Source organism: Bos grunniens, chromosome 16 (genome assembly GCF_055505025.1).
Source record: "Bos grunniens cultivar Pamir isolate PY7600 chromosome 16, Bosgru_T2T1.0, whole genome shotgun sequence".
Lineage (NCBI taxonomy): Eukaryota > Metazoa > Chordata > Mammalia > Artiodactyla > Bovidae > Bos > Bos grunniens.
The window spans coordinates 878760-892675 of record NC_141180.1 but is presented as its reverse complement, the minus strand read 5'-3'; the positions used below and the strand labels follow the sequence as shown (position 1 = coordinate 892675).

General features: G+C 54.2%; 1 protein-coding gene across 8 annotated transcripts in view; it reads right to left on the bottom strand.

The window, feature by feature from the left end:
• PPP1R12B (protein phosphatase 1 regulatory subunit 12B) overlaps nt 1–13916 on the bottom strand; it is a 167377-nt gene that overhangs the window by 51997 nt on the left and 101464 nt on the right. For all 8 annotated transcript variants that reach the window (XR_015142915.1, XM_086343014.1, XM_086343013.1 and 5 more), the window contains 4 exons: nt 5076–5279; nt 2861–3050; nt 2665–2777; nt 1869–1910 (listed from right to left, as the gene is read on the bottom strand). Coding sequence is in view for 7 of the 8 variants with exons in the window: in XM_086343014.1 (XP_086199140.1) it covers nt 1869–1910; nt 2665–2777; nt 2861–3050; nt 5076–5279 (549 nt within the window). In the remaining variant the exon portion in view is untranslated. The remainder of the gene's footprint in view (nt 1–1868; nt 1911–2664; nt 2778–2860; nt 3051–5075; nt 5280–13916) is intronic.

Here is a 13916-nt window from a genome sequence, read left to right as displayed (position 1 = left end):
TGCTCCCAGCACGGCGCCAAGGGGCTGCTGAGACGCAACCACTGCACCACCTGTGGTCTCAGCACCTCGTGGCTTTTCCAGGGGGCCGGGGTTTGCCTCGATGGGTGCACCACGTGGGGCCTGGACGCATTCCTGTGTCACCCCACGGAACCGCACGGGGTCTCTCCTCTCACCCAGAACTGAGAGCACCCAGGGCCGTTCCAGTCGTAAATCGTACCCGGACACGCATGTCAGCGCCACTTCTCTAGCTGAGCTACACGACAGGAAACAGACGCCCACGACATCAACACAGATTAGGGTTAGGCAACAAAGGTTTTCTAACCAGGCTCTAGTCTCTGAGAGGAGAGACATCCACACACATTTGGGATCATTCTAGCTCCCACCTGACCGGGGATGGACTCCCAGGGTCCATGGGGACCGGGCCTGCTGCCCCGGGGGCCAGTAGGGACCCCGGCATCACACCTGCCCAGTTGCACAGGCAGCCGGGGAAGAGCTCACCAGGGCCAGGCTGGCATCGGGGCACGGGCTCACCGCACACCCTGCCCTCCTAAGCCCACACTCGGCATCCCTGCCTGGTGCCCCGGCACCAAGGAGCTCAGAAACGCGGAGACTGTGACCTCCCCGTAGGGATCCGGCCTAAGCCTCCCCGCTGGGCTCCTGTGTGGAGCTGCCCGCCTCGACTCCCCTCCACACGCGGTGGCCATGTCCAAGCTCTGCAGTCACACTCGGGCTCTCCCATTAGGTGTCAGTCACAGCTTACTCTGTCTCCCAAAGCCCTGGCAACCCCCAGGAATGAGGTTGCGGTCACGGGCACACACCTTGCCCCGGGGGCCTCCTCGGGCATCTGTGCCCACACCGCCCCCCCAGCCCTTCCCTGTGAGCCAGCTGCAGCCCTGCCCCCACGAGGGGGCTGCACCCTTCTCAGTGGTCCCGATGGCACCGCCTCTATAGGCCACTCCTGACCATTCTGGGTCTCGACCCCAATCCAGGCAGGTCAACGACAGCAGAGCATTCCTACTTCCTCTCTAAAAATGAACTAGCTATTGACTTTCAGGATGAGTTGTTGTATATGTTCTGATAACATACTGTCACATAACTTAGGGTAGAAAAAAGGCCATCTATTTAGTAATTTCCAAGAGAAACGCACATATTCTCTCAATTCATTTGGTCAAAGCCAGACCAATCCCTTCCTCCTGGAGAAACAGCAGGAGGACGTCCCCGTGGTGCAGCGGGCAGGACTCGGTGCATCACTTGGTGGCCGGGTTCCAGCCCTAGTCGGGCAGAGAAGACCCCCCAACCCTAACCCCGGGAGCCACGCAGCACGGCCAAGAAAACAAACAAAAAGCCCAAAGGAAGAAAAAGGAAAGACGCGGGGTGCTGCTCAGGAGCACGGAGCCGCCGCTCGCAAGCCACCCCCAGGCAGGCGAGGGCGCCGGGTGTGCAGGCCTGGGAGCTGCTCAGGCCAGAGCGAAACCTCCTCTCAAGAGGCAAGTGTAAGTGACTTCCGACGGTCTCCACCCCGCCCTCTGCTCCTCTGCAGCGTGCAGAGGATGCCGATGCGCGAGAAACAGCATCACTGCACCCTTCTTCCCAAGATTTCAAAGGACTTTACGCGCTCCAACAGCACAAGGGAGAGGAGACAGAGGCGGAAATCGAGTTAAGAGCCTGGCTGGAGGCGCAGGAAACCTCGAGCAGGAACACGGCCCAGCGCACCACCTAAGGAGACGGGACGCGGGCGAGCAGGCGGCACGGCCCAGGGCAGCGTCCCCCGACCCCAGACCCAAGCCTGCATGCAGCCTGCTCCTCTGTTAGGTGGGCAGACGCAGGCAGGGCGGCCCCACAGGGCAGCCTCACTGCAGGTCACTTACCCACGCTTTCTTCACCTCTTCTGGGACTTCCGTTTCATCTTCCTGGAAAGGCAGGCGGAAGAAAAACAAGCGGTCACAGTCACAGACAGAGCTGGCAGCGCCAGTCAGCCCCGTCAGCACGCGCCTGGGCAGGGAGGGCTGGCGGCCAGGGGGCCATCGCTGCGGCCTCAGCAGCGCCTCGGAGCGCCTCCTGCAGCCCGAGCGGATGTCCGGCGGGAAGAGAACTGAGCTCCCATGGAGACCGGACGCTCACACCCACCGCTTCTAACAGTGACCACCACCTCTTCCAGCCTCATCGAAGCGGCCATCTAGTTCCCAACGCGTCAGGCTCACCGGGACCTGACCCCAGCCGCTCGGTCCGTAAACGTCAGGTGCAGGCTGAGCCAAAAGGCAGAGGCCAGCGGGGCGCGGACGCACGGAGCCCTGTCCTCGCTCGGAGCCAAAGTCACCCGCTCCTTCTTCTCCTTCGGAAGGGTAACCCTGAGTCAGACAACACTCTGAGAGCCCTGGGTCCTCAGCCAGCCCGGCGTGCACGGATGCCGCGGTGCTAACTCCCTGCACACCCTCGGAGCCCCGGGGGCGGCTCCGTCCGCAGGGCTCTGTCTGTCTGCACTCGCCGCGCCCTCGCCCCCTGCCCGCGCGCTTGGCACTGCCCTGGGGGCCAAGCCAGAGCCTCCCAGACGAGCCCGCGCCCCTGCGGTCTGTCTTTCTCGTGACACGTCCTGACACGCAGCCTCGGGCGCCGGGTGGGACTCTTGCACCCACACAGGACGCCTGGCACAGACAGGCCACTTACGTCCTTTGTCCAGAAGTTGATGCCCGTGCCCCGCCGGCGCTCCCGGGGCCGCCTCCTCTCGCGGACGGACAGCCTGCCGGAGGGCTGGTCGCCCGGCTCTGCTTCCTCGCCCTCTGTTCAGGGAGGAGACAAGGCTTGGAGCTCAGGAGCCTGGGGCACGCGCACTGGAGGCTGCGCTTTCCGAAGCCCGACGTACCGTTTTTGTCCATGTCCCGCGGCCCGGCAGTGTCTGTGGGCGGCTCTGAGCTCTGCGAGTCGGGGGCGGAGGACCCACCCGTCCGGAGCAGGTAGGAGCTGCTGTAGAGCGAGGATCTCGGGGCAGAAGGGGACGCTGGCGCTGTGGGCTGCTCGGGCTGAGCTGGACACCGCAGGGGATGATACACGGGCTAGAACAACCCACAGGACGAGACGTCAGGGGTCAAGTCCAGTGAAAGCGTAGGGACAGTAGGTTTATTAAAAATGGGCTTTTCTACATCAAGAGGCTTATAAGCAGTTAACCAGCCAGAAAGGAAACAGGTCTGAACTCCTACTCTGACGACACTGCCGGGGTGACAGCAGCCCAGAAAAGTTCCTCCTAAACTGATGGAAGGGCGCTAGAAGCACCGGCTTGCTAACACAACTCCTTTGATTCTACAAAGCAAACAGGAAGGATGCTGGCCTTTCAAATTGGGGCATGGAAAGGCAGGGTGTAGCGGGAAGATAATCTCAGGATAGGAAAAAACAATGTAAGAGTCATCTAAAAACAGATCAAATCTGGACCTTCTGCCAATTTATGAGCCTTCTATCAACTTGACATAACTAGGCTTGCTGACACTAAAAACCCCCACTTTCTGGGACTTCCCTGGCAGCTGGCGTCAAGATGCACCCCCACTGCAAGGGGTGCGGGCGTGATCTTGGGCTGGGCACTCCAAGATCCTATATGTGCACCCCCACCCCCAAAATAAAAGTAAAAAAAAGTTCTTCTTTGAACTTTTTTTTTCCTTGAGAGTTAGGACAGAGCTCAACAGTCAACCTTAGCATTTATTTGTTGAAGATGCAGAGATAAATTCTCACCACATGCGGAGATTGTCTGATTCTCTGTTTATAAATTATAGAGACAGAAGCAATAAGATACAGTCAGCTTGGGAGTCTGATAGGACGGGGCTCAAATTCTAGCTTCGGCACAAAACGAGCCGTGTGACCTAAGAAGGCGACTCGAGTTCTGAGTCTCCACTTCCTCCTTCGTAAAGCAGGGAAAACAAGCTCTTCCTCAGAGAGGCCTGGGAGGACTGGATACACGTACCATACGCTACGTGCTTAGAACGGAACCTTGTACGTAGCAAGTACTCAAAAAACACTGGCTGATAAAACACACGGAATAAACAACAGAACCGTGGCTCCTAAAGAGCAGGAAGACTTCTCTTCCTGCAACCATGGTCACCATAAAATTTATCGTCCCAACCGGGGCATTTCTGGGCATGAAAAGGAATGGTATTGACAAACACCCCGAGACAAAAGGCATCGCTGGACGTCTTCGGTGAACCAGGAGCACGCTCACCCTAAACAGGACCCGACATCTCTGACTGTGCTTGCACTAAAGGGGTGAGGCGCACGGCAGGACGCCCACCGCAGCGCAGGAGGAGAGGCCGCGGGAGCGCGCACGCAGGGAGGCGGGCCGTGGCTCAGCCCACACCTCTGACTGCGCTTGCACTAAAGGGGTGAGGCGCACGGCAGGACGCCCACCACAGCGCAGGAGAGGCCGTGGGCTGCGGCTCAGCACCCCGCCACCTTTTCTTCCAAATCCCTCACTGGTGTCTGGCCGCGCCGTGCGGTGATGGGATCACAACCCCCGGCCAGGGCTGAAGCTGGGCCCTGCAGGGACAGTGCAGCCTACTACCTGCTGGGCTGCCAGGGAACCCGTCGGGCTCTCCTGAGTCACGGAGATGCCAAGCAAAGTGCTGAACACCCCACAGCCTCAGTGCAAGAAGGACTGGTATTTATCTCACAGGGCTGTGCTGAGGACTGAACAGTTTCATATATGTGAAACAGCTAACACAGTGCCAGGCATAAACAATAATAAACGCTTCTATTTCTACCTGTACTTTATTACATCGAGACCTTTCTTTTCAGAACTGAAAGGCTTGTGGCGGCAGTCATCTCACGGGCACATGCACAGAAGTGTGCTGCAGCCTAACCTGCCCATCATGCCTCAGTGAGACTGGAAACAAGCACGGGAGCTAACTCCCGAGGAAACAACGCGTCACTTAAGGACAACATCCTCTGAATTCTTTCAGTTACACAGGGCCGCAGACCACAGATGGATGTAAGCAGGCTTCCTGAGAGGCGTCCACGCAGAGCAGCAAGCGCCGACTCCCCGCGAGCAAGAGTCCCCCGGCCACCCCCCGGACCCTGCTCTCCACGCCGGCGCTCACCTCTCCCTCCGGGCTCCGGCCCCAGGTCTGGCGGCTCTCCCCAGCTTCCTGGGTGGGGGCCGCCAAGGGCTCGTGCTTCCGGGGGCCGCCCTCAAGTGCTCCGGGACCCACGGGCTTCAGGCTGGGCTGCTCCTGAGCCTGACGCTCTACCCTTGACCGGCTGAACGTCCTCTCCGCTTCCTGAAGGTCCGTGAGGGTGACGCCCTGGGAAGACACCAGACAGTCAGAGGTTGCACCCTAACCACAGACACGTCCCCGTGAACGAGCAGGGAAGCTCCTCAAAGGTCTAATGGTACCAAGTTCCAAACAGCTCCCAACAGGCGTGAGGCCGTCTGCAGCTAATATACACCGGACACAAACACCCAGGTGTGCAGAGGCCCCGGGCCTGGGCCAGGCGCACCGCAAACACAGCCCTCCAGCGTCGCTGCTCGAGCTCCACGAATACCCCCTGCCGCGTCCACACCCATGCACTCACGGCTCCTCGGGGCCCTCCTGACCTTAAAGAGCATGTGGGCACCAGCTGAGCCTGCCCTGCAGATCCCAGGAAAGCTGGAGTTGACTCACAGAAAGAGCCAGGCTCAACACAGTGAAACGTCAGTCAGGCTAGGACAACCACCAAACCCCAAACTGCATCCACCCACACACACACAGAGCCGACCGCGAGGGGACGGCCAGGACGGTGGAGCAGGAGACCCGGAGCACGGCCCTCCAGAGTGACCACCGCGAGGGGACGGCCATGACGGTGTAGCAGGAGACCCGGAGCACGGCCCTCCAGGGTCCTCCAGAGTGACCACTGTGAGGGGATGGCCGGGACGGTGGAGCAGGAGACCTGGAGCACAGCCCTCCAGGGTCCTCCAGAATGACCATTGTGACGGGGCTGGCCAGGAAGGGTCCGCCACAACTAAGGAGAGAGAAGCGGCTGCCGCAAGACGGCAGGAGGGGCGGCCCACCCGTGGCAGAGCGACTAACCACGGAGGTCGCCTCCGGGCAGCGAGGGGCTGAGGGGCGCCCCAGCTAGGGTCCTGTGCCAGGGAGGGCGAGCCCCCAGAATGCAGGGCTTCAAGGCCAGTGGGGCTCCCTCGGGGAGTGGGGAGCAGAGACTCCGCTCCTGCAGGCACATACGGAGCTTCACACACCCCACAACCCAGGGCGGAAGCAGGGACTTCAAAAGAGCCAGATTGGACCCACCGGCTGACCGGAGTGTCCCTGAGAGGCAGGCCGTGACACTGGGGACAAGACACTGGCGGCAGCCACGCTGGGAGCTGGTCCCGCCCCAAGGACGCCGCTGCAGGCCAGCGCCACGGTGGGACCCTCCCTCTAGCCCAGTACCTGCAGCACCTGGCCCCCAGCAACACACACAGCATGGGAAGCCTCAGGCCCAGCAACCAAGCAGGCAGGGACGTGCGCCCGCACCCCTCCCCAGCAGACAGGCTGTTTGATGAGTCCTTGAGCCCACGGCAGCCCCCGGACAGCCAGCCCCTCACACCAGACAGGTGCTGGATGGGGACGCAGGGATCTGCGCCCGTGGACCCTGGGGCCCAGGTCCACCCACCAGTGGGCAGACTCCAGACCCAGACACGCCTGGGGCCCGGCCCTGTCCACGAGCAGCCTGAGCCAGCCTGGAGACCAGCCTCACACACCAGTGGGTGGACACCAGCCCCAGGACAACCGCAGGCCACTGCCTGCCGTGGGCTGACCCAGTCCACCACCTGCAGTCTCGTACCAGCCCTGGGATTTCCTGCACTGACTCCCTCACCAGTGAGCCAGCAGCAGCCCCGGGGTCCCCCAGAACCCACACGGGGGCACCCCTAGAGCATGGAGTGCTGCTGACCACAGTGGGGTGCACTGCTGGCATGCATAGGACACTTCCTACTAACGGCCACTTCTCCAAGATCGGGAAAACAGAACCAACCTGCTAGATACGCAGAAATAAAGACAGCAAGTTAGGCAAAGTGAGGCAACAGAACGTGTTCTAGATGAAGGAACAAGAAAAAACTCCAAAAAACAACTAGAAACAGGCGATCTCCCTGAGAAAAAGATCCAGGCAATAACTGTGAAGGTGACCAAAGAACTCAAAAAAGAGTGGGGAGGCTTTAACAGACAATCAGAAAATACAAAGAACGACCAGAGATGAAAACTAACATTAAAATGGAAATGCACTAGAAGGATTCAAGAGGCGACCAAGTGACACAGAGGAAGGGACCAGTGACCGAAGAGAGAGTGGGGCCAGCACACTGAACAGAACAAGGAGAAAGTGCACGTGAATAAACGGGGGCAGGTGACCTCAGGACAACACCAGACGCACTGACGTTCACGCTACAGGAGTCCGAGCAGGAGAACGAGAGAAGGGGCCACAGAACATATTTGAAGACATAACAGCTGGAAACTTGCCTAACCTGGGAAGAGAAACAGACATCCGGGTCCAGGAAACACTGGGTCCCAATCAAGAATAACCCAAAGAGGATTATACCAAGACACCTCGGAATTCAATCGGCAGAAGTCAGAGATGAAGAGAGAACATTAAAAGCACCAACAGAAAAGCAACAAGCTATAAACAAGGGAACTGCCATATAGTCATCAGCTGACTTTTCAGCAACAACTCTGCAAGACAGAAAGAAGGGGCACGCTGTATTTAAAGCGATGAGAAGGAAAGGCCTGCAATCAAGAATACCCTCCTCAGCGAGGCTCTCCTTTGGGCTGGATGAAGAAAGCACAAGTTTTATACACAAGCAAAAGCTAAGAGAGTTCAGCACCACAAAACCAGCTTTACAAGAAATATTAAAGGGATTTCTCTAAGCAAAAGACAGGAAAAAGGTGATAACTAGAAACATGAACATTACAAAAGGAAGACTCTCGCTGGAAAGGCAAATATGCAGGACAGGAAGTAGCGACAACTCAACCAAGTACAAAGCTAGTGCGCCCTGGCGGCTCTGACGGCACAGAGTCCACCTGCAACCCGGGAGACCTGGGGCTCCGACGGCACAGAGTCCACCTGCACCCGGGAGACCTGGGGCTCCGACGGCACAGAGTCCACCTGCACCCGGGAGACCTGGGGCTCCGACGGCACAGAGTCCACCTGCAACCCGGGAGACCTGGGGCTCCGACGGCACAGAGTCCACCTGCAACCCGGGAGACCTGGGGCTCCGACGGCACAGAGTCCACCTGCACCCGGGAGACCTGGGGCTCCGACGGCACAGAGTCCACCTGCACCCGGGAGACCTGGGGCTCCGATGGCACAGAGTCCACCTGCAACCCGGGAGACCTGGGGCTCCGACGGCACAGAGTCCACCTGCAACCCGGGAGACCTGGCGGCTCCGATGGCACAGAGTCCACCTGCAGTCCGGGAGACCTGGGTTTGATCCCTGCAGACAGGTTAAAAGGCCAACGAGTAAAATCAACTATATCCACAATAAGCAGTTAAGGGATAGACAAAATGAAAGGATGTAAAATATGATGTCAAAAACAGCAATCTTGGAGGGGAAAGAATGAAAAATGCAGGGTTATTAAAATCTTTTTTCAAATTAGAGCGATCATCAACTTGAAATTATCACATATATATGTATATATACTGCTATATACAAACCTCATGGTAATTACAAACCAGGAAACTATGATAGACACACACACGAAACAGGGAAAGACGTCCAAACACACCACTGAAGACAGACATCAAATCACGAGGGCTGAGAACAAGAGAGGAGATGAACAAAAGAACCACAAAAGAGAGAGAACAAGAACGAGAGAGATGAATGAAAGAACCACAGACACAATCTCAGAACAGTAAGAATGACAGCAGGCACAGACAGAGCAATAAGCACTTTAAATGTAAATGGGTTAAATGCTCCAATCAAAAGAGAGAGTGGCTGATTCAAAAACAAGACCCATACATACATATACTGCCGACAAGAGACACCCTTCAGACCTAAAGATACACAGCCTGAAAGCAAGGGGAACGAAAAAAGGTATTTGATGCAAACGGAAATCCAAAGAAAGTCAGGAAGCAGTACTTATGCCAGAAAAATATACTTTAAAATAAAGAGTGTTGCAAGAGACAAAAAGGGAAAGGACATAATGATCAAGGGGTGACTCCAAAAAGAAGACACAACAGTTATATACGCACCGAACATAGGAGCGCCTAAATGAGTAAGGAAAACGATAAAAGACATAGAGGGAGAAACCAACAGCAACATAACAGGACAGGACCTCACCCCCACTCACACCAACGGACAGACGAACCACACGGAGCATCAGGACGGGGACACTGACCACGTGTCACATCAGACCAGATGAACATAATCCACTCAAAAGCAGCAGATACATATTCTTTCCAAATGCATATTCTCCAGGATAGATCTGTACTACTTAACACAAGCCACAGTAGATTTAATAAAGCTGGAATCACATCAAGCATCTATTACAACCACAAGGCTCTGAGACTAGAATTCAACTACAAAAAAGAAAAAAACCCTGCAAAACCCACAAACATATGGGGGCTAAACAACACGCTACTAAACAGCTGACGGATCACCGAAGAGGTCAGAAGAGGGTGCAGAGTGCACCCGGAGACAAACGACGGAAACACAGCGCCCCGAGACCTTCGGAGGCTGCACAGCCAGTTCTAAGAGGGATATTTGTAGCAATACAGACCTACCTCAGGATACACAGAAAACCTCACACAACCTAACCTTAACCAAAGGAATTAGAAAAAGAGGAATAAACAAAATCCACAGTTAGCAGACAGCAAGGAGATCTAAGCAGTCAATCCTAGAGGAAATCAACCCTGAATATTCACTGGAGGGACTGATGCTGAAGCGCCAATACTTTGGCCACCTGATGCCAAGAGCCGACTGATTGGAAAGACCCTGGTGCTGGGAAAGATTGAAGGCGGGAGAAGAAGGCAACAGAGGATGAGACGGTTGGATGGCATCACCGACTCGATGCACACGAATCTGGGCAAACTCCTGTAGACAGTGAAGGACAGGGAAGCCTGTCCATGGGGCTGCAGAACGTTGGAGAGGAGTTGGTGATCGAACAACGACAACAAAGTCAGCAGAAGAAGCGTGATGACCAGAGTAGTAATAGATCAGACGGGACCAAAAGTGACCAAAAGAACCTTTAGCCAGACTCATCCAAAAAAAGAGCTCAAATCAACGTCAGAAAAGAAGTTACGACTGACACTACAGAAGCAAAGACACGAAGAGGTTGCTATGACAACTATATGCCAGTAAGAACCACCACCTAGAAAAATGGACACATTTCTAGAAATGAGAATCTAAACCAGGAAGATAAAAACTATGGACCAATTAACAGTAATGAAACAGAGTCAGTAATAACAATGAAAGCTCCCCACAAACAGAGGTCCAAGACCAAACGGTTTTACAAGTGAATCTACAAAACATTTAGAGAGCGAACACCTGTCCTTCTGAAATGCTTCCAAAAAACTGAAGAGTAAGGAACGCTTCTTAACTCGTTCTCTGAGGCCAGCATCACCTCGCTACCAAAACCAGACAGATACAACACACAAAAAGAAAATTACAGGCTGAAATCCCTGATGAACATAGATGTAAAAACTGTCAATTAAATACGAGCAAACCAAATCCCATAAACATTAAAAAGATCAAACACCATGATCCCTCTTCATGGACCACAGCTTGCTGTGGCGAAGGGGCTTGTGCAATTCAATGAAGCTATGAAGCCCTGCAAGGCCACCCAAGACAGACGGGTCTCAGTGGAGAGTTCTGACAAAACATGGTCCACTGGAGAAGGAAATGGCAGCCCACTCCAGTATTCTTGCCTGGATAACCCATGGACAGTATGAAAAGGCAAAAAGATATGATTCTGGAAGATGAGCCCCCAGGTCGGAAGTGTCCAGCGTGCTACTGGGCAAGAGCAGAGGGCGCTACCAACAGCTCTGAGAAGAACGAAGGGGCGGGGCTGCTCAGGTTACACAGAGGGCGGGGCTGCTCACTACTGCACAGTAGGGGGGACGAACAGATGCAAGGGCCAGACCTGAGAGGGCGCCTGAGGAACTACCCAAAGAAAAAGAAACACGAGAAGGCATTGTGGTTGTCTGAGGCCTACAAATATCTGAGAAGTGGAAAGCAAGGGAGAAAGGGACAGACAGCCCCACCTGAATGCAGAGTCCCAGAGAAGAGCAAGGAGAGATAAGAAAGCCCTTTAAACAAACAGTGCAGAGAGACAGAAGAAAACAGCAAAATGGGAAAGACTAGAGACCTGTTCAGGAAAGCTGGAGATGTGACGGGAACACTTCACACAAGGTCAGGCTCAGTGAAGGACAGAAATGGGAGGCCCTGCCAGAAGCAGCAGAGATTAAAGGGGGCAAGAAGTGACTGAAAAACTAGACAAGAAAGGTCTCAATGACACGGATAACCATGATGGTTGGCCACCCGCCTAGTCAGACATCCTAGAGTGTGAAGTCAAGTGGCCCTTAGGAAGCATCACTACGAAGAAAGCTAGTGGAGGTGACGGGATTCCAACTGAGCTCTTTCAAATCCTAAAAGATGACGCTATTTAAGTGCTGCACTCAATATGCCAGCAAACATGGAAAACTCAGCAGTGGCCACAGGACTGGAAAAGGTCAGTTTTCATTCCAATCCCAAAGAAAGGCAATGCCAAAGAATGCTCAAACTACCACACAATTGCACTCATTTCACATGCTAGCAAGATAATGCTCAAAATCCTTCAAGCTAGGCTTCAACAGTACATGAACAGAGAATTTCCAGATGTACAAGCTGGGTTTAGAAAAGGCAGAGGAACCAGAGATCAAATTGCCAACAGCCGCTGGATCACAGAGAAAGCAAGGGAATTTCAGAAAAACATCTACTGCTTCATTGACTACACCAAAGCCTTTGACTGTGTGAATCACAACAAACTGTGGAAAATTCTTCAAGAGATGAAAGTTCCAGATCACCTTACCTGACTCTTGAGAAATCCGTATGCAGGTCAAGAAGCAACAGAACTAGAGATGGAACAGCTAGCTGGTTCCAAATTGGGAAAGGAGTACATCAAGACTGTATATTGTCACCCTGCTTATTTAACTTGTATGCTGAGTACATCATGTGAAATGCTGGGCTGGATGAATCACAAGTTGGAATGAAGATTGCTGGGAGAAGGTATCAGTAACCTCAGATATGCAGATGACACCATTTTAATGGCAGAAAGTGAGGAGCAAGCAAACAGCCTCTTGATGAAGGTGAAAGAAGAGAGTGAAAAAGCTGGCTTAAAATTCAACAATCAAAAAACTAAGTTCATGGCATCTGGTTCCATCACTTCATGGCAAAGAGAAGGGGAAAAGGCAGAAACAGTGTCAGATTCTATTTTCTGGACTCCAAAATCTCTGTAGAGTGCAGTGAGTGCAGCCATGAAATTCAAAGACGCTTGCTCCTTGGAAGGAAAGTTAGGACAAACCTAGTCAGTGTATTAAAAAAGCAGGGATATCAGTTTGCCAACAAAGGCCCACAGTCAAAGCTACGGTTTTTCCAGTAGTCGTGAGAGAGCTGGACCACAAAGGAGGCCGAGCGCCAGAGAACTGACGCTTTTGAACTGTGCTGCTGGAGAAGGCTCTTGAGAGTCCCTTGGACTGCATGGAGATCCAACCAGTCCATCCTGAAGGAAGTGAGATGGTTAGATAGAATCGCCGACTCAGTGAACATGAACTTCAGACGGGAGGACAGAGGGACCAGGCGGTGCCGCAGTCCATGGAGCACAGAGGCCTGGACTCACAGACGGACAACAGCAGCTAGTGATGCCGTGACGAGTGGGCTTATCCCGGGCACGCAAGGGTGACTGAGTATCTCCATATCAGTCAATGGGACAGACACTGCATTGACAAACTGAAGAGTAAAAACCATATGATCATCTCTGTAGAGGCACAAAAAGCTTTCGACAAAATTCAACATCCATTTATGATATAAAAACAATTCTCCAGAGAGTGGGGATAGAGAAAACACACCTCAATAATAAAGGCTACACAGGAGAAGCCTCGAGCGAACACCATGCTCAACGGTGGAGTTCTAAAAGCATTTCGTCTACGATCAGGAACAAGACAAGGATGCCCACTCTTGCCACTTTTATTCAGACAAGAAAAAGAAATAAAAGGAATCCACACTGGAAAAGAATAAGTAAAGCTGTCAGTGTGTGTGGATAACATGATCCTATACACGGAAAATCTCAACGATGCCACCTAAAAGCCACCAGAGCTCATGGATTCGGTAAAGGCACAGGGTATAAAATTAATGACAAGTAAGACAGAAACATGGAGAAGGCAGTGGCAGCCCACTCCAGTGTTCTTGCCTGGAGAATCCCACGGGCAGAGGAGCCTGGCGGGCTACAGTCCACGGCGTCACAGAGAGTCGGACACGACTGAGTGACTAAGCAACAAGACAGAAATGTACAATCCAGCCCATTCTGCTTCTGGGTCTGTATCTAAAGATGCAAAAGCAGGGACTGAAGAGTCAGTTGCACGTCATGTTCACGGCAGCACTGCTGACGGCCGCCAAACGGTGAGAGCAACGCCAAGTGTCCATCAGGGGTGGCGGACGACCATGATGCGGTGTGGACACACCACGGAACACTGCCCGGCCACACGAGGGGAGGAGGCTGACGTGAGAGACACGAGGGACAGGCTGCCACCGACGGACGGCAGCTGCGCCCCCACTCAGCGGGTCACCTGGAGCCAAGGCCACAGGAGAAGGCGCACACGGGGGTGCCGGCAGCTGGGGGACAGAGGAGTGTCCGGGGGCTGAGGGTTTCAGTTTGGAAGAGGGAAGCAGTTCCGGAGATGGATGGCTGCAAAAAAATGTGACCGTTTTTACTGCCAAT